Source organism: Phlebotomus papatasi, chromosome 1 (assembly GCF_024763615.1).
Source record: "Phlebotomus papatasi isolate M1 chromosome 1, Ppap_2.1, whole genome shotgun sequence".
Lineage (NCBI taxonomy): Eukaryota > Metazoa > Arthropoda > Insecta > Diptera > Psychodidae > Phlebotomus > Phlebotomus papatasi.
In genome coordinates this window covers 80,686,975-80,705,839 of record NC_077222.1, presented here as the reverse complement: position 1 = coordinate 80,705,839, position 18,865 = coordinate 80,686,975, and the positions used below count along the sequence as shown (strand labels likewise).

The 18,865-nt window shown below is 35.1% G+C and overlaps 2 protein-coding genes across 2 annotated transcripts in view; one reads left to right on the top strand and one right to left on the bottom strand.

Moving 5' to 3' along the window:
• The first annotated feature begins 7,255 nt into the window (after positions 1–7,255).
• LOC129810311 (protein spartin) lies at positions 7,256–9,604 on the top strand. The gene is made up of 3 exons (XM_055860681.1): positions 7,256–7,392; positions 7,642–7,794; positions 7,979–9,604. Exons 2-3 carry the CDS (start codon positions 7,684–7,686, stop codon positions 9,431–9,433), a joined length of 1,566 nt encoding a protein of 521 aa, XP_055716656.1. The 5' UTR covers positions 7,256–7,392; positions 7,642–7,683; the 3' UTR covers positions 9,434–9,604.
• A 6,384-nt stretch (positions 9,605–15,988) lies between these two features.
• Positions 15,989–18,865, bottom strand: part of LOC129810265 (poly [ADP-ribose] polymerase tankyrase) — a 28,112-nt gene continuing 25,235 nt past the window's right edge. The window contains exon 9 of the mRNA XM_055860610.1: positions 15,989–16,743. Coding sequence (XP_055716585.1) covers positions 16,663–16,743 — 81 coding nt within the window. The 3' untranslated portion in view covers positions 15,989–16,662. The remainder of the gene's footprint in view (positions 16,744–18,865) is intronic.

Here is an 18,865-nt window from a genome sequence, read left to right as displayed (position 1 = left end):
AAATTAGTTAACGGTTATGAACCGATGATGAGCCGGTTCATAACCGATTGGAATCGGTTTAGGCTTGTCAGGAATTCCAAGACCTTTCCAACGACCCAAAACATGACCCCATTTGCTTAATAAATGCGCTCTCTAGTGTCTTTTTAACCTTTGAACTTGAAAAACCGTTATAACAATAATAACAATATTTATTGCATCACAACAATAGCAACAATAGGGTCATCCCTCTTACAGTTGTGAGAAAAAGAAAAAGTAAGAGCGATTTCAAAAGGTGAGAAATTAAAAAGAAAGGAACAAAAATGTGACAAGAAAAAAAAGAAAGAAAAATAAGTAAAGTCAATTACTCTCAGGTCCAGACTGAAAATGTAGCCGAATAGTATCCGGAGAGAGTACAATTCCCTTCACAAACAGTGTACGATAAAAGTACTCACTGTTGGCTTTAGGCACTATGAGTCCCCGAACCCTGGCCGACCCCCCCCCCCCTAACCTAAAGATCCGACAGGTACCCAGGACATTCAGAAAGCAACAAGTTGATCAAAAAGAGCACTGCTCTCATGTTCAGAAGAGAAGGTAAATCACAGCCAATAAATACATTTCTATATGGGGTTATTAGGAATTATTCAACGATATCTTCGTATAAGCTTAGTTAATCACAAAAAATATGGTTTTGGAGTAGAACGGGTTTGAGTAGGGGGAAATGAGAAGCATGTTAATAATCCCAGAGTCGACTTTCGAAGATTACGGGGTCCCCCGAAGGTTCTGAGTCTCTCTCTAACCGTTTGGGTTCTAGGAGTCGTAACGGATGGACACGGACAAACAGCGTGTTATCAAGAAACTTAAAACCTCAGATTTCCAAAATTCTACCATATTATGACAACTTAGGGGGTAAGGAGTCGAATCAATCAAAATAAGATCAATTTATTGTACGTGAGATTCTTATGAAAATCGGACAGATTGCATAATCTGAGCAAAAAAAAATATTTGGACGAAATACAGTTATAGTCCCCTACAATTTTGCTGAAATAATCATCAAAATCGGTTAAGCAAGAGTCGAGATAATTGAGTTTATGTAATATGAAAATTGGTTTTTCGACTGTGGCGCCCCTAGCGTTTTCTTTTATGAAACGTATCGAGACATTTGAACTCACAGCTGAGAGAGTCGAGTCAGAGATCTCACCGCCCAAGAGCCAACGATTTTGCCTATTGCGCCACTGAGATCCCCCCTAGCGTTGGTCATACAAAGTTCACATATTCTAGAACAGAGGTGTGCAAGAAACCGTTGAAACCGAATTAACGTCAAATGAAACATGTACGTCAATGGTCAAAACGCTACTATAACAAACTTATTTTGACGTTAATTCGGTTTCAACGGTTTCTTGCACACCTCTGTTCTAGAACATTGTAGCGCTTTGCGATACCTTTAATTTGCTCTTTCACTTGTCAAAATCGGTCAAATAGAACCGGTTTTGAATTTTGTGAACTTTGGCCTCTCATATCTCCGATTATATTGTAACCACAGCGAATCCACGCCACTTTTTGGAAAGTTCATAGCCTAGGCTACAACACTAAAGTTTAATGAAATGCAAATTAGCATTTTCGAAAAAAAATGAGTTTGAATTTTTTCGTTTTTGGATATATGTTAGAGATTACCCAGGCGAACATTTCGTCGATATACGAAAATAGCGTTGAATCATTCCTAATAACGGTTTTTCAAGGTCAAAGGTTAAAAGACACTAGAGAGCGCATTTATTAAGCAAATGGGGTCATGTTTGGGGTCGTTGGAAAGGTCTTGGAATTTCCTATAAAACTGAACCGGTTTCAATCGATTTTGAATCGGTAATGAACCTGTTCATAACCGATGAAAAATTTTTGTCTGAAAATCAATCATATTACTTTAAAAACTATTTTGGGGGATCTTTTGAGAGATTTATGAATCGGTTCAAATCCGAGTTTGAGCATTTCGCAAAGCCTGGGACGCTTTGCCACCCCTTTGAACTTTGACTCCTTATAATAGCTTGGAACAGGGGTAATCGTGCGACTTAAGAATTTTTTTATTTGATACGTACAATATGCGGCTGCAACATACCATTATTTTTGGATCTAAGTAGTCCCTTAAAAACTCAGTTTTCTTTATTGTATCCTTTATGGCGCTGCGATCGTTTTTTCTGCAGGTACATTTTTTACCTCTACTCTTAAACGATATTTCCGAATGCATATTAAAATGAGTAACAATGCACATACTAAAATTTGAGTCCGATGCACAATGCAGTTTTTGAGTTATTTAACTTAGAAAATTGATTTTTTAAATAATAGCGCTCCTAATGGAGGTTTTACGAACTTCCGATGTCAAAAGCTTACACGCTATCGTAAGCCCCCAGTATGAATTCACAAACATTTACAAACAATTTTACGAAATATTTTTTCTGCATAGCGATTTTTCTGAATGTCATTTCGAGAAGATATTGGCTAATTTAAATTGTGTCCTAAATCCCTAAAAATTAAAGAATTGATCTCCAACAGATTTGCCAGATGATTCAATCGTAATTGTAATAGAAGTACGTGTTAGATAAAAAAAAAACAAGATTGTGAAGAATATTCGATAAAGCTGCCCATTTTCAAACCAATTATCTTGTTAATTGTGCAGAATTTTTAAATACATTTGTCTCTCAATTTGAAGAGAATTTAGAAAAAAAAATATGATATTTCAGAAGATTGGATAACGCAAACGAAAAAAAGATAGGACCCGCACTCATCGTGATGTTTTATAATTGAATAATTGATATGGTAAAGTTAGTGATTATTTTTTGGGAAAGTGTGATTTTTCTTATATTTCTGCCCATGATTTAAATTTAAGCGAAATCACTCTTTCGCCAGAAAATTCTCTTTGACTTTTGACTAAAATGTCCATTTGCTGACTGGATTAAAAAAAAATGTATAGTTTAGAAGAGAAAAAAATAGTATATGAAAAGGCAAAAGAAAAGGAGTTTTAATTAGATGAAAGAAACATTAGATCATCCAATGTTAAATTATTCATAAGAGACAAGAAAAAGATCATAAAATATGTACAGAAAGTTCATGTAGGTAGTTCATTATATAAAAAAAAATAAAAGAAAATAATTGATTATGGAAGATGTAATTGATTTTTGTGTGACATTATAATTGAGAGATCAGTGTACTGATTACTTGGAATGGGGGAGCTCCATTAATTATTTATACAAATAAATGTAGTAATGTTCGGCATTTATTTAATGAGAAAATGAATGAAATACACTTTGAGAAAATATAAATGAATTTTAGGGACTTTAAATCGCACCCAGTGTAATTCTGTTACAAAATAAACGATTATTTTAAATATACATCACACAATAAGAAAGAAAATTAACAAAAAACCTCTTTTGTATTTTTAATAGATCACCAATTTATTAAAAGGCAAACGACAATTGAGGGAAAAAAATAAATTTGAGCAGTAAAAATTTAATATTTTTACAAAAAGGGTTTATTTATGGCTCATAGTTACCGTAACATTTGGATCAGAAAAATCATAAAATCGAAATTCAACTCAATTCACTTTTTTTCATAAAAATATCATAATCTCTATATAAATGCTGTCAGTCACTTTTCACTCACAATCTGAGAATCGCAATTCTAGCAGCTGTGAAAAATCTGCCGTGATATCTTCATTTTGATTTTCTCACTGGTGAGAATATCACCAAATCTTAGAATTCACTCCCAGGAAACCTTTTTGAAGATTTCTAGCAGTTCGTGAAAGCGCAAGCGTCAACCGTCGGAATTTACCTGAAGTTTAAAAACTAATTACTTGGGTAATTAGTTTTGGGTCCGTCCAGCAAAGTATTGTTCATTCTTTTCGCAAAGAGACGTGGTGTAGCGTGCATGACTTCTTGTGAAACCTTCAACAGGAATTTGAGTAAGTCTTTTTTATTTATATTGAAATATTCTTTTATTAGCTTTATTGGTATCTAGTTATAGGTATCTTTTATTAATTTGATATGACTGACTAGACTACGCTTCTTGGGAGTTTCGTTTTAAAGTTAGTTCAGAATACGGGAATATAACACTTTAATGAGGGATCTCAACATACCTCTAAGGTTTATGTTTGTGCGTCTGTGGATTGAAGATTAGGTCATTTAAAATTATGTGTGATATTTGTAGAATAATTCACCATTTTAATGAGTGAATTGTAATGTTTGAGAAACCACTAAATGTGTCCTTAATTGATAATACCTCCATGGATGCCATGATTGCCATGCCATGCCATAGTCTACCAACAGCGTCAGTTTATATTTGTGGAGCTCAGAGCAAAAATGACACATATCCTATGCTTTAGCCATAGGATATATATCATTGCTCTGAGCTCCACATTTATAATTACATCTTCGCTTGGATTAACAATTTGTCGTAGCATACTTGTCACTATATCTTGTATGAGTATTGTGTATCTCCGGTATCCCCAAAGTATGAGAATAGCCGACTTTAAAGCAGAGTAGGGGAGACTGGGGCAAAAAGTAACAAAACGGATATTTTATTTTTTTACAAGCTACTCGAGCGCTTTAAAAATTTCTAATTACCGCAGTTTTATAGGAAATTTACCGCTCTACAACTTTGTGGAAGTATAATTTTCCTCTATTTTGTAAGGAAATACGTTTATTGAGCCAATTTCTAAAAGGTAATTTTGTGACTATTCTCAAAAATGCTGGGGCAAATAGTACCAGACATTGGGTATTATCATATTTTGATTCGCTTCATTACGGGCGTCCGTAAATTTGAAAAACATACCTAGAGGACATATTTTTGGACATATTTTGGAGTTCCAGTTTTTCAGAATTTGCGAATTTACTTGCAATGGATTCCTGCCTTAAAACATGGATTTGAACAACAAAAATTGAACACGGTGTTCTAAAGGAATTTATAAATTTTCTTAGATCTAAAGTTGGACATAATATAGTTCAAGGGATTAAGGATTTGTATTTCTATGGAATAATGTTGGACTCTACGCCGGACATAGCTCATATTGATCAATATTCTGAAATAATTGAAGGAAGTTTTCCTCAGATTTATAACCATTTTGGGCAAGACTGCAAAGAACATTAGTCGATACTTCGTCAGTTAAATCAGCATTTATTGTAACTTCATTTTTGCGATTTTGTGATATTAATACGTATTTGGAATCAGCGTAATTTTGTTTATTAAACACACTCTAGAAAAAAGAAACTTTTATAATCCCAATAAAAATTATTTTAAACAAAAATTATCGTAAGTGCCCTTAATTAAGAAAAATTTATCAGAATTTGTCGTAACTTCAATTTTTGGGGAAGTTACGACAAATTTCCATACAAAATTTTTAGTAATCAGCATTTGTCGTAACTTTTTTTTGCTTCTTTGCGTGGCTTGTAATTTTGCAGCAAAAATGTAATTTCTCAATAAAACGTTCACAAACTCTTCCAAATATCCAAAGACACTGCCAATAATGCAACATTAAATCATATTAATTCAATATTTGTGAGAAAAAAGTAAGAATAAATCCCTGTTCATCTGTCATTAATTTAAAACAAAACAAGCGACGCGGCACACAAAATTTATTCAATAAAATTTATGAAATAAAAGCTTTTTGGGGATAAGGATAACAGTTTAATTGACTAATTTAGTCAAATCAAGGCGCTTATTATCACTAGAATAATTCAAATTGATATAAATGCATTTTAGAAAATTGTCGTAACATCCAAGATTTCCATACATTGGAAGTTACGGCTTTATAAACGATGGAAGTTACGATAAAATATTATTGTGTTTCTCCTAACATATATCTCAATATCTTAGCTTTTAAATCATTTTATAAAGATTTTCTCGAGTTAACTTACAGTTTATTAGTGCCACTTTTATTATTTTGACTCAAAAGTATCGCATTCGGGGCTCATTTTAAAGAAAAATAAAGCTGAACTGAAAATTTCGTCTCTTGAAAAGTTGTCAAAAGGAAGTTACGACAAATGCTGATTTAACTGACGACTTATTAAGCACATTTTATTATGATGATCTACCATCACATATCCCTAGATAGTAGATTGATGATTGATTCCAAGGAAGCTCTGCATGCCTAAGTGTTTAATCCCGATTTCATTTTCTGCTTTGATCCAAAAGTTGAGTAGGTCACTCAATTGGGTAACTTGAAAATCCTTAAAGTTTATGGTGTCCTGTCCAAATATAACGCGTCTAAGCGAAGTAGCGCTGAGCAGTCTCCCAGAAAGTGCTCCACTCTTTCATATGTAACTTTGCACTATTTGCACTCCGGATCCGTACTGTCGGTAAGGCTAATCTTAAATAGATGGACTAGATGGGCGTTCAGCCAATGTCCTGTAAGCAATCCAACGATAATTTTTGTAGGTTTCTTAGGAATTAGTAATCAGAACCTTTGTGGATCTGAAGACATTTCTGTTTTCCCAATATTTCTTGTGTTCCTAAAGAACAACTTTCTTTAATTCATCATTCTTTGTATCGTTGCGTACTCCTATCACAGGTTCAGGTCCTATGAAAGTATTTTTCCTACCGAGTTTCGATAGTCTGTCCTCAATCTCATTTCCCAGGATATCTGCGTGTTCTGGCATACTGTCAAGTCGCTGTAAAGTTGTGTGCCGCCTTCGTGCGTTGAAAAATTTGATTTAAACTCTTTTCACACATCCCTAATGGCCTCTAAACACTAGAGAAATTTATGTCCATATTGAAGAGTTTTTCCTAAATAAGCAAGCGTAGGGAATTTGCTTCAATATGGACATAAATTTCTCTAGTGTGTAGTGGCCATAACAAGTACCCAGATACTCCATTGCTCCGTGAATCCCACCAAAATTACTAAATTTCTCATAAAAATTCTTAAATTTATTTTTTTTTCGTCAAATTTTCTCAAGTTTTTTTTTTACATATTTTTTAAGCCCGCTAAAAAGTGCCTTTTCAGTTTTTCGCGTTTTTCATAAATAAGCTATCCCCCTACCCCAAATAATTTTTTCCGTAGCTTTTTTTATATTGATCTTTACTGATTAAAATCATATTTTTTCAGTTATTATTATCATTTTAACTAAATATCCATAACTCAATTCTTGATAATCTTTAAAGAATTTTCCTTGAAATTGATATTGGCGCCCTAATTAACCGTTATGTTTTGAAACCGATCTATGAAACTTTCGATGATTTTCATCGATTAACCCGGCTGACGCGACGGAAAACGAAGAAAAAATCGCTATCGCGTACGGATTTATGACAGTCGCCGTCTTGCCATCGGCCCGAAATGACCGTGAAATAGTTTTTCTTATTTTCTCCAAAGAATAATTATAATTACTGAAGGAATCTCACACAATTCTTGCAATAAGTATTCCCGCAGAGGCATAAGTAAGTTTTTATACATAGTATATAGCACGTTTTATGGAGTATTTCTTGATTAAAAATGCTAAAAATCAATGGAACGACAGCCATTGTAGTTTTTTTGCGAAAATTCTTGTGAAATTGCTTAAATATTTCATCATAAATCACTGAACCAACAATTTATAAATGAGTAATTACAATAAAAGATTGGACGATGGTGCAAATGTACTAAAATTGGTGATGTGACAAATCTCCTAAATATGTTTTAATTGGCAGCAAAATTTTCTTTCGCACTTTGATGAACTTCCGAGGCAAAAAATGACCAGCAAATGGAAAGCGAGCTATCGCGAAATCAAGGAAAAACATGACGAAGCCTACCACACTCTGCAGGATGCATGCCGAGAGGATGTTAATGAGAATCTCGAAGTGGTGAGTAAAATTGCTTTTTTAATTTAATTTATTACTCACCTGTGGAAACGTGCGGTGATGACAAAGTTATTTTTGATTTAATTTTCTTATTTAATTTGTGTTGATTGCAAAAACATTGAAGCATATTTTAGAGGAGGAAGTTCTGTGCCAGAATTAGAATGTTTATTCTGTATGTTTTTCCTAGGCTCTTGAAAAGTACAAAGTAGGTTTAACCGCCATGAATGCAGCTCTGAGTGTCCCTGTCTCCTATCCCGAATCAATTGATGATACTTGGAAGCATGCAATAAAAATGATCTCTCAACTGCAGAATACAAAGCCTGAAATTGAGCTTCGTATTGAGATACTCACGAGATGTCTGGAAGAGAAAAAGCTCAAGGAAGGAAATCCCACAACATTCTCAGAGCTCGTTCGGGCTCTCAAGGAAGTAGAAAATTCTCCTGAAACTTGCGATGTTACCCGTGAGTTGGTATTTTGCTGTGAAAATGTAAAATTCTATAGTATAAAGCAGGATGGCAATGTTACCCTAACTCTGGATAATACTCTCCTGGAGATTTGGAAGTACACAAAGGCTACATCAATAGCTGCAGATGCTGATCGTGGGACATTTTTCATGCAAATAACTAAGACTTCAGAACCCGTTCTGGCAGCTGCAGTGAAGAATGCTGCAGCAGATGAGGAGAATACTGATCCAAATATTCCTGATAAAAATTTGGCAGAAATCATATGGACTTATCCACTTCTTCCGGGTGTTTCTCCGTGCTTCCGGACACGATTTGGTGCTATAATCTTCCCGGACTTGAGGGCGCCTCCTAGTGCAGGGGCTACCATTGGGATCCAGGTGGAAGGACCACCTGATGAAGTTTTGATGGAGATTCTTGATGAGATCCTCAAATGCGTCTACTGGCAGGAAGGAGAACTAGCTAATCTCAAACGACACTCTCGATCACTCGTTGTCTCTGAGAAAATCACAAAGGGAGCCTACTATCTCTCCCAAGGGCTCATCCGTGGATCCCAAAAAACAGGAGAACTAATAACATACGGTACACCATATCTCATGTCTAAACTTTCCAAGGCACCGGACAATGTGCCCCCGGTTTCCGGAAAAGTTGAGACAAGCGTGAAAGTGGCAAAAACAGTTACAGGAACAGCAGCATCTGTCACAGGTTTTATGGCACAGAAACTCGGTTCAGCCACAATGGCTCTGGGCAGATTTATTGCTCCGCATCTTCAGCATCAGGGATCTCGTTTGCTCTCTCAGGGTTTGGGTATGAGTGAGGCAGATGCATCTGAGAAGATGGCTGATGCCCTAACAGTTGCAGCTGGTGCTGTTGAAGCTTTTGGCACAGTATACAGTGGCCTAGAGGAATCTGCGTCGATTCTTGGACGGAGTCTCAGTAGCAATTCCGTGAAGGTGATTGAACACAAGTACGGACCAAGTGCTGGGAATTTGGCATCCAATACATTTGAAACAGCAGGGAATGTTTTTGCTCTCAGCCAGAATGTTAAACTGATGACACCCAAAGGACTGGCCAAGAAGACAGCCAAGAGTGCAGGAAGAGCTCTAGTGGAGGACTTCCAGCCACAGAGCGGACCATCGAGACAGATTAATAATACAAGGACTGACACTGGAAATGAGTAATCTCTGAGGAATCTACAAGGTATTTGCACATAGTTAGGCATTAAGTACACTCAATCTGAGATTTATTTTAGATCTATTTGAAGGGATCTTTAAAAATTTGTATATTGTGAAAGTTTCAAGAGAAAATATATATTTTTCGAGCCATTCTGGATACTTTCGGCAATATTGAAATTGAGTTTATTATTCCTGAGAATTGACTGCATTGTTTGTTTGAAAGGGTTGAAATTGCTAAGCAAACCAGGTTCTTTCCATGTCTTTTATTTATGGTTTATTTTTGAGATAATCGACATCGAAATTTCGAATAATGATTTTCCAATCTAAACGTCTTAAGCAAAGATCCTCCAGAATTGTGGAGATGTCTACCTCGGGGCAGACCTAGAACAAGGTGGCTAAATCAAATTCAGAATCTTGCCTTGGAGCGCTTTGGGATCGAACCTGAACATCTTCCTGAAGTGGCAGAGGATCGACAAGCATGGGCTGCTAAACTCAGGGTCCTCTCGACATTTAATTTTTCCATACGTTTTTGCATGATCTGAAGCCTATTGGCAAGTTTTTTCCTAAAGAGAATTGACTTATCAATCTGATATATTTCGAAATCTTGTATTAAAAGCTATCTAAAAATACATATTTCATAAAGTTCGCTGAAATAGTATAAGAACTACGAGCAAATTTGTTTATGTCGTGGTGCAATATTTGCAAAATTTTTACAAGGAAAACTGAAAAATAGCTTCACGTTTGTTAGGCTGGGCCCCTGGCTAAACTGGATGTCATAGGCCAGCGACACCAATGCACAGAAAAAAATATTTTGTAAAATTGTTCGTAAATGTTTGTGAATTCCTATGGAGGACTTACGAAATGCTCGTGAATCATATAACCCACAAACAAGTTCGTAAAATGTTGTACTTTTTTCACAAACATTGTTCGTAAAATGATAATTTGACGAACATTTTTTGCACTTTTACAAACATTTGATTTGAACAACACACAAAAAATGTTCGTAAAATTTTGTCATTTGTTCGTATTTGTTTGTATACAAACAAATGATAAAAATTTTACGAACATTCTTTTGTGTGTTTCTTACAGTACACACTTTTACGAACTTGTTTGTGGGTTATATGATTCACGAGCATTTCGTAAGTCCTCCATAGGATTTCACAAACATTTACGAACAATTTTACAAAATATTTTTTCTGTGTTTAGATAAGTGGGTGAAAATGATGATGATATAACGTATCAAGCGGTAGTCATAGGGGAAAGTACTCTCCATTCGAATGTTCATGCCTTCGTATAAGATGAATTTTCTTTTATTTTCCCTAAGAAACTTAGACATTTCTATTATATATTAGTGGGTTTATTATCAATTATTGATAATTATGTGATAATCATGTGAAAGTCTCTTATGCCCTAGACACACTTACGACTTAAGCCGAGAGACGGCTTAGTGGAAAATGATGGAAATGGACTTTAACCATTATTTCTAATATAATTACGCTAAGTCGTCTCTCGGCTAATTTTCAAGTCTGTCAAGGCCCTTACGCAAAATTAAAGAAATTCACATTACTTGAAGGCATGGACGTTCGAAGGGAGAGTACTTTCCCATACACATTTTTTATGCTTTGAAGAATCTTTTCAAACAAAGCTTTAAATTTTATATTTTCATCATCGATAAGGATCCTTCAATCGGACGCAAAATTTTGTTGACGATTTTCACGTTTGATATTAAAGCAAATTTGTTCAAATTCGCTGTATTTCCCATTGTTTTATCATAATTCTTAAAATTTGAGTGCTTTTTGTGGAATTTATAATGATTTTGATACCCAAATCTCTTGATATTTTGGATGAAATTTTGCCCCATATGCCCAATTGATTGAGAGAGAGAGTCTACTGTAGATCTGTTCTAACTGGTTTAACATCAATCAAGATATCATCAACCTTCTATGGCAGAAAAATTGCTGTAGATGTAGAGCACATTTTCTAAGAAGAAACATTTCCTTTCGACTAAAAAGGACGATTTTTTGCTAAAAATGGGAAAACGTTTCTAGAAAATTTCAACTTAGGCGGGGGTCACGCAAAATCAGAATTTGATATCCCTGGTTATCATTATCACCCTGTAATATCTAATCCCTAGTCCTCGGCGAGTGGCCTTCAAAGTTGAAGCCAATTTCTTACTTTCACATACAAATACGTTTGGGAATTTTTCTGCACTTCCGATCGTTATGCTAAATATTTAAAAAGTGAGAAGTTTTTCCGTATTATAAGATACCTTTCCGTATGGAAGGATAAATATACTAAATTTTTGTTTAAATAAATTTTTTCCTTGGAGCACTGTGAGCTCAGTCCGAGATCAATTTAGGAATTGGCTTCAAATAGCTCCATATAAAAAGGCCAACTTGCCAGGCGCTTGTCTAATCCTAAATAACTTTAATCCATAAAAAACAATCGAGAAAGAAAAATTTAATTACGGATACTTTACCGATTCACCGATTGACACTGATGCAGCCGGGTTAGACATTTCAACCGAAAAGTGCAAATTTAAAATAATCGATTCTCCAGGATATGGTTGAAATTTGACCTCGAAATTTTGAATTTTCTAGTCATGAACTGTTAACCTGAGGGGTCACCAAAACATATTCAAAAATAAAAGATATCGGTACAGTCTTTTTCAAGATAAACCAAAAACGGTCTTGAAGAGGAAGGAGGAGAATAGAGGGGAAAACCAAAGATTGAAAGTTGATATTGTAGAAGCAATAAAACCCGCCATAAGCAACAAAGGCTCTGCTTTGGCAAAATTCCCATTCTTTTCGAGACAATAGTCTCCTTCCCAGGACCAGAACCTCTGAGGGTGGTGAAGAAGACTGTCAAGCGAGTATAGGACTATTAGTAACGAATAGGCATGCAAGTAGAGAAAGGGAGAACTCTCTCTCTTCTTGGCGGACCGTCGTGCAGTGCAGACGTGTTTAGGATTAGCTCCTCGCGTACAGTCTGGGGCCCACCCCAGTTAATTGTTCACAAGCCGGTCCATTCCCCATTTAAATAAAGTATTAATCCGCATTGCCCCCACAATATTTTTACGGTATGTCCTCTAAAACCCATAAAAAATTAAAAAAAATAGTGGTATACTATCCTTTTTTCTTTGGGTACAAGCAGTAAATGGGAGTCTTGAGTTCTTTCAAGAAATTAATTGATTTTGGTTTCAAGAAAGGTACAGTAGACTCTCTCAAATTCGGGCATATAGGACCGAAATGTCAGCCGAATTAGACAGAAATTCGGGCGACATGTGCATATAGATATTGCGTTTACACACTGGTATATATCGTAAATTGCATGAAAATCTCTCAATAATGCAAAATCACATCAAAAGTAAGACAAACCATGCCAAATTTGAGCATATTTGATTCATTTGATTATCATAATTATACTTGAAAAATGACAACAAACTTTTTTCAAATGTAACTGCTGCCCGAATTAAAAAGTAGCCCGATCTTAAAAGAGCCGAATTTGCGAGAGTCTACTGTACTTTGGTACATATAAGGTCTTTCAAATTGCAGAGGCCTCAGGGGTCTCAAACTCAGTTGTAGCGTACAAAACGTACTAAAATTTCAGCAAAAACGAAAATTATTTACAAATATAATAAAATGAAGTGGGACCAGCATCTATGTATAAACAAATAGAATAATAATAATTGATAGTCGAATATTTAGTACCACTCTTGATTATGAATTTTATGCCAAGTTTCATCTGATGGATCATGGTAAATTCTTTCCTATCTTGCGCAATCAGGAAAATTGTGAAGTTCGTGAAGTGATTAAGTCCGTTAATAAAAAATGTTTAAATTTAAAGCCATTGAAAATTTTCTCCAAGTTAGTAAAAGCGGTAAAAGCAGTAGGGCTAGGGACTTACTGCTGATCGCGCGATCAGTCAACGAAATCGCACTGATCGCGCGATCAGTCCCCAAGATTGCGCTGATCGCACTGATTGCAGCAATCAGTCTCCAAGATCGCGCTGATCGCACTCAAGTCTCAAAGTGTACCGTGAGTGGCAGATTTATTCACTCCCTGATTGTAATTGAAGTCAATAATTTTATCAATTTATTTCATTCATCCACTTCTAATTTTTCTTTAGTGTAATTAGACACTAGCATCACCTTTTTATTCTCTGCAGTCTCCCAAAAGTCACCTCATTTTCTATCATTGGTGTCCGAAGTGCAAGTGTAAAAAAACCCACATATTAGATTTATTCATTAATCAAGCTAATAAGCGCACAAGCTTCCACCTAAGAGATAAGGTGATTAAATTGAGTGAACACCAATAATTCACCACCGAAAAGGCCCACGTGCCGACACAGGCCCACGTGCCCACTCCAGAACAAACTCAGGGTTCCACAAGCGACCCTGAAACCACAGTTTTTCATAAAAGCAAAAAACCCTCTGATCGTCACCATCCACACATGTTTTATCAGAAAGCGCATTAAATATCACAACAATATATTTTGCATTACAGAATTATCAATGAAAAAGGGTGGCAAAGGAGTTCTGCCTTAGGGTAAGTGTGCCAAATTTTGGCTTAGTTGCATGCAAGCACCAAAGCCTCAAGATTGAAATGTAATATTTTTAATATAAATTGAATTTTTTATTCCTTCTTAAAGAGTGTTGCTTGAAACCTTGTAGACAGTTTATTGTCTTTATTTTCTCTAAAATCATTCTTAATACATTTTAAAATGAATAAAAATATAGGACATAGCTTTTGTGGCCTATTTCGGCCACCTTCATTCTCATAGTTCCTTGCCCTTCTGGAATTCTTCCAAAGTCTTTTTCACATTAACTCGTTTGTCGATGCGACATTTTTTTGCTATTTTTGCATTCTATAATCTGTGGAGTACTTATGAAAAATCTAAAAATTCATGGGAATTCTAGAAACAAAAAAGGTGGCCGGAATTTGGTACACTTACCTTGTATTCTTTTTCGCAATTTTTTTTGGCGCATATAAACTTATTGTCGAATTAAATTTGTTAATAAATCAACATAAAATCATTACGATATTGAAAATCGTTCAAGAGGGTATTTAAAAAAAGATGGTATTTTAACAAATCACAAATATGGGTTCTATTCTGCGAATAAAGATAAAGATAAAGTTGCAAAATAAAAATTTTAAAAATTTCAAGATTTGGCATTCTGCGATCTTGGATAAAAAGTCGAAGAAACGCAAATAAACCCGTCAAATAATTTCGTCAGATATCTTTAAGATTTCTGCAGAAAATATCTACACCTACAAAGGATCATTTCTCGCTAATACCAACGATTTTAACCTGCTCGAACTCCAAGAGAGAGCAGTTTCCACAATCTTTGTTGAATTATAGAGAATAAATTCAGTTCAAATTTTTAATTCATCAAAATTTTACCGTCTTCTGAAATAGTACATCTTTTCGAAGTATATGACTGAATATAAGTGTTTTTTGTTGAAATAAAAAAAGTTGTATTTATTGTAATCCTAATGTAATTAGCGTATTACCCTCGTTATACTGCCCCTGTATCCTTAAATTTTCTAATAAATTGAAAGATCTTCCATGGCTTTAATGCTTTTCAAACGAGTTTCAAAACGCAAACAAAGATTTCAAAGCACCTCGAGACCACCTTTGAAATCTTTATGAAAAATAAAGAATGTTGAGGTTATAATCACCTTGAAATCTTGGGCGCAGAATACCAAATCTTGAAATATTTTTATCCAAGCTAAAAATAAAGATATTTTTGACAGTTTTAATTTGAAATCTTGATTGTAGAATACCAAATCTTTATATTTATCTTTATTTCTTTATATTTATTTTTATCTTTATTCGCAGAATAGAGCCCATTTTTATTAATTTTATTTGACCAAATCGAATGAAGTTTGGGCCCTTTGCCCTTAAATAATTCAGAATAGCGATTTAACCGGTTAAAGGGGTCTAAGGACGAAAGACTCAGCTAAACTACCAACAAAAAATTACCTGAAAATCATTGAAAAAATTTAGGCAAATTTTGAGAAGTTAGAAAAATTAGGCTCTGGAGATTGGTTAAGCATTTATCCTTATGGTTCCCAGTTTTTCTTAAGGGTGCCCCGGATACCCCTATTTATTCAGGCAGTTGAAATCGTGTTAATGGTGTTAATTATTCTATAAGTCAACTCATCGAGTCCAATTGAAGATCCCAAATCCACTATCACTCACCGTTTGTCTTCAACTCTAATTACTAGACTGCCTAACGTCGTTCCATCTACCTCAAAATAGGGATATTTTTTTCTCTACTCATTAACAGGCCTCTCTACTTCGAAGTAAGTAGTAAATGAAGATTAAAACAGTGTTAAAAATGATTACAACTAAAACACGTTTTTCCAAAGGCCTCCAAAAACTGTGTTACGAGATCTTTCACGAGACCTTCAAACAATCAAATAAGTAATTTCACTCAAAATGCCTCTTTCTTATCATCACAGAATGAAGTGTTTGTTTTGTTTAGGAAAATGCCTGCGACAGAGATTAGTAAGCCATTCTCAGAACTTGAAAAAAAACTCAGAAAAATCGTAAACATTTTTTTTTGTTATTTTTTCTTTAATGCAGAAATTCGCAATGATGTATAATCGGTGAATATTGCAATTCTACAATGTTGAGAACACAGCTAATTTCCTTTAAATTACAGACAAAATAAAACCTTAAAGATAACAGAGACACCCAATTGAGTGCCTCAAAATCACTTTGAATCAAAAAGTCGAAGAGGGACGACGTTCGGGATAATAGAGCTCATGCGACAATTGATGGGGAACTGGAGGTGCTGACGGGGGCACAAAAATGCAACGTGCAACTGAACATCGATGCGTCGATGGTCGTCACAATTGGTAGGTGATATTGAGGTTCTTGTCGCGTGATTTTGTCACATAGAAGCCATTGCCTTCCGGTGTGGCTAGATGGTACCTGGAGCTAGGATGTGGTCGCCTCAGGTGAGTCTGAGTATGTGGTGCATCACCAAAACAGCGCACAGCGGCACATATAAGGGAGCACCATCTCTTGGGGGACACATTATTGTTCTCCCTGTTGTCTCTGGCATCCGTGGAAATTAATTGAGTCTCACACACTTGTGCTGCTTTGGTGTAGGGCTCAATGGACACGGCCGGAGTCACCACCAGAAACTGATTGAGCTTATTGCGACACAGATTAATTGTCGTGGCTTTCTTGTCCACCGTCACCGGAACTCGATTCACTGTCCATCAACTTGTCGCCTCCTCCGTGCCACTCGATGTGTCCTCCGGCTTCACAATCTGATATGTCACCAAGTACTCCGGGTAAGCCTGCAATTAGAAAAATTAAAAATATTCAACTGGTTAGCATGGGTAGTAGGTGCACTTCTTGAAAACGTTCAAGTTCTTTAAATACATAAAATTGCAGCCAACGCCAGACTTGAAGACTTTGAGAAACGACTCAGAGCAATTAGCTGAGATGCTTAACAATTCTTATCTAAGTTCTAACAATATAACGGCGTTATCACACTTGCACATTAAAATTTTAATGTGATTCACATTAATTGTAGCTTGTGAGCGTCCAAATATGTTATTTGTGTCTTTGAGTCACTTAATATTTGGGGTTTTTCTATTTATTGATAAAGAAGTGGACTTGGCCTGCAAAAATAAGTTTAAATTTACCTAAAGCATAAATATTTTTCACATTAAAAAATTAAAGAGAAAATCGCATTAATTTTTCGCATTAATGCTATAAATCAATTTATATCAAATTTTGCGGGCCAAGTCTACCTTTTTATCAACAAATAGTTCAAATTTTGAATATAAAATGATTCAAACACACAAATTATACATTTGGACTCTCACCAGCGACAATTAATGTGAATCATATTAAAATTTTAATGTGCAAGTGTGATAACACAGTAAGATGTCCTGTGATTGGATCCAAACTTTGCTAAAATGTGCTTTGCCCTCGGAATAATAACTAACGGTGAGGACACGTAGACCTTTTTTTTAAGGAGGATAAGTGAACCGATTTCAAAAATTGTAATCAAATTGAGTTTTCTTAATTCAAATAATTTTTAATTGTTTTTTTTATAGAGTGTAAATATAATTTAGTGAACACTTCTTAATGCTAGGATGAACTTTTTAGCCAAAAACTGGACATGACAGTGTTCAATAATGAAATGTATAGTTCTAATGAGTGGAAAAATAAAATTTCCATGACCAGTAAAAAACTCGAAATTCAGAGTTCCTTTTAGTGAGTTACCTCTTGAACTTTTTTTTTAATGTCCAACCACGGAGGGTTATGCCTAGCGCACAATAACTTTTGTTTAGTAAACATGTTTTTGACATTTCAGTGAGAGTGAGTGAGATCCAGATCTAGTCATCTCGCTCATTCTCATGGGAAATTTTGAAAACATGTTTATAAACAAAAGTTATTGTGCGCTGGTCATTACCATAAAAAATGGTGGCAAAGCGTCGTATTCTTATCAAAATGCTCGAACTCGTATTCTTAACTTAATTCTTTAAAGACGTTTAGGACCCGATAACCCAAAAATGAAATTTTTCTACGACTATCTAAAGTCATTTTTTTATCCCCCACCTCTTACCCTTGATATAGGTCTGAAGACTAACGGCTTATTGTGATCAAGATCCCATTACAAATAAAAACATTTAACTGTTAACCATCTAACAGTGTTTTCTTTCATAAAAAAAAGTAATAAAATAATTTTGTCTAGAGTAATTAATGGTCCAATAAATTCAAAAAAAAAATACCATTCGTTCTTCGTTATCACTTCGCTTGGGCGCCAGGTGAGAAAAGGTAAAGACCGCCTGGAAGCGGTCATTTCTCTTTAAGAAGGCATCAAAAGCCTGAAATATTTTAATTGAAAAATAGTAACAAATAGCAAAATAAACAAATCGTCGGTTGCGTTTACCTCTGTCGTATCTGCATTTCTTTTGCGTCAGCATTTCACGCAAGAGGGAACGTCTGTATTGTAACTTGCACCGAATACAGATACAAAACAAATGCAGATTTTGAAAGTTTTTTATGGATGAATGTTCTATAATTATCAGAAAAGGTGATTTTTTCTTACCCTCAATTTTTTACCCTCTCGTCCTTAACCCTTTAAGGACGAGGCACTTATTACGGATCGAAAATCAACAATACTCATGAAACCGATAAACAAAACTTGTGAAACGTTTTACATAACCTTGGAAAATCCAACGGAGTCTGATTCAGAGTATTTTCCACCTCTATACACTCAGTCCCGACATTATGCACCTGACGGAATTATGCACATACAATTATGCAAGTTTGCCTACCATTTGGAGTCAATTTATGAAATCATTTTTGAAATACGCCTGAATGTATATTATTTTTCGACGCGGGAAATTTGAAAACATTGTGCTTCTTTTTCGGAATAAAACTTTAATTTCTTTTATTAAGGTA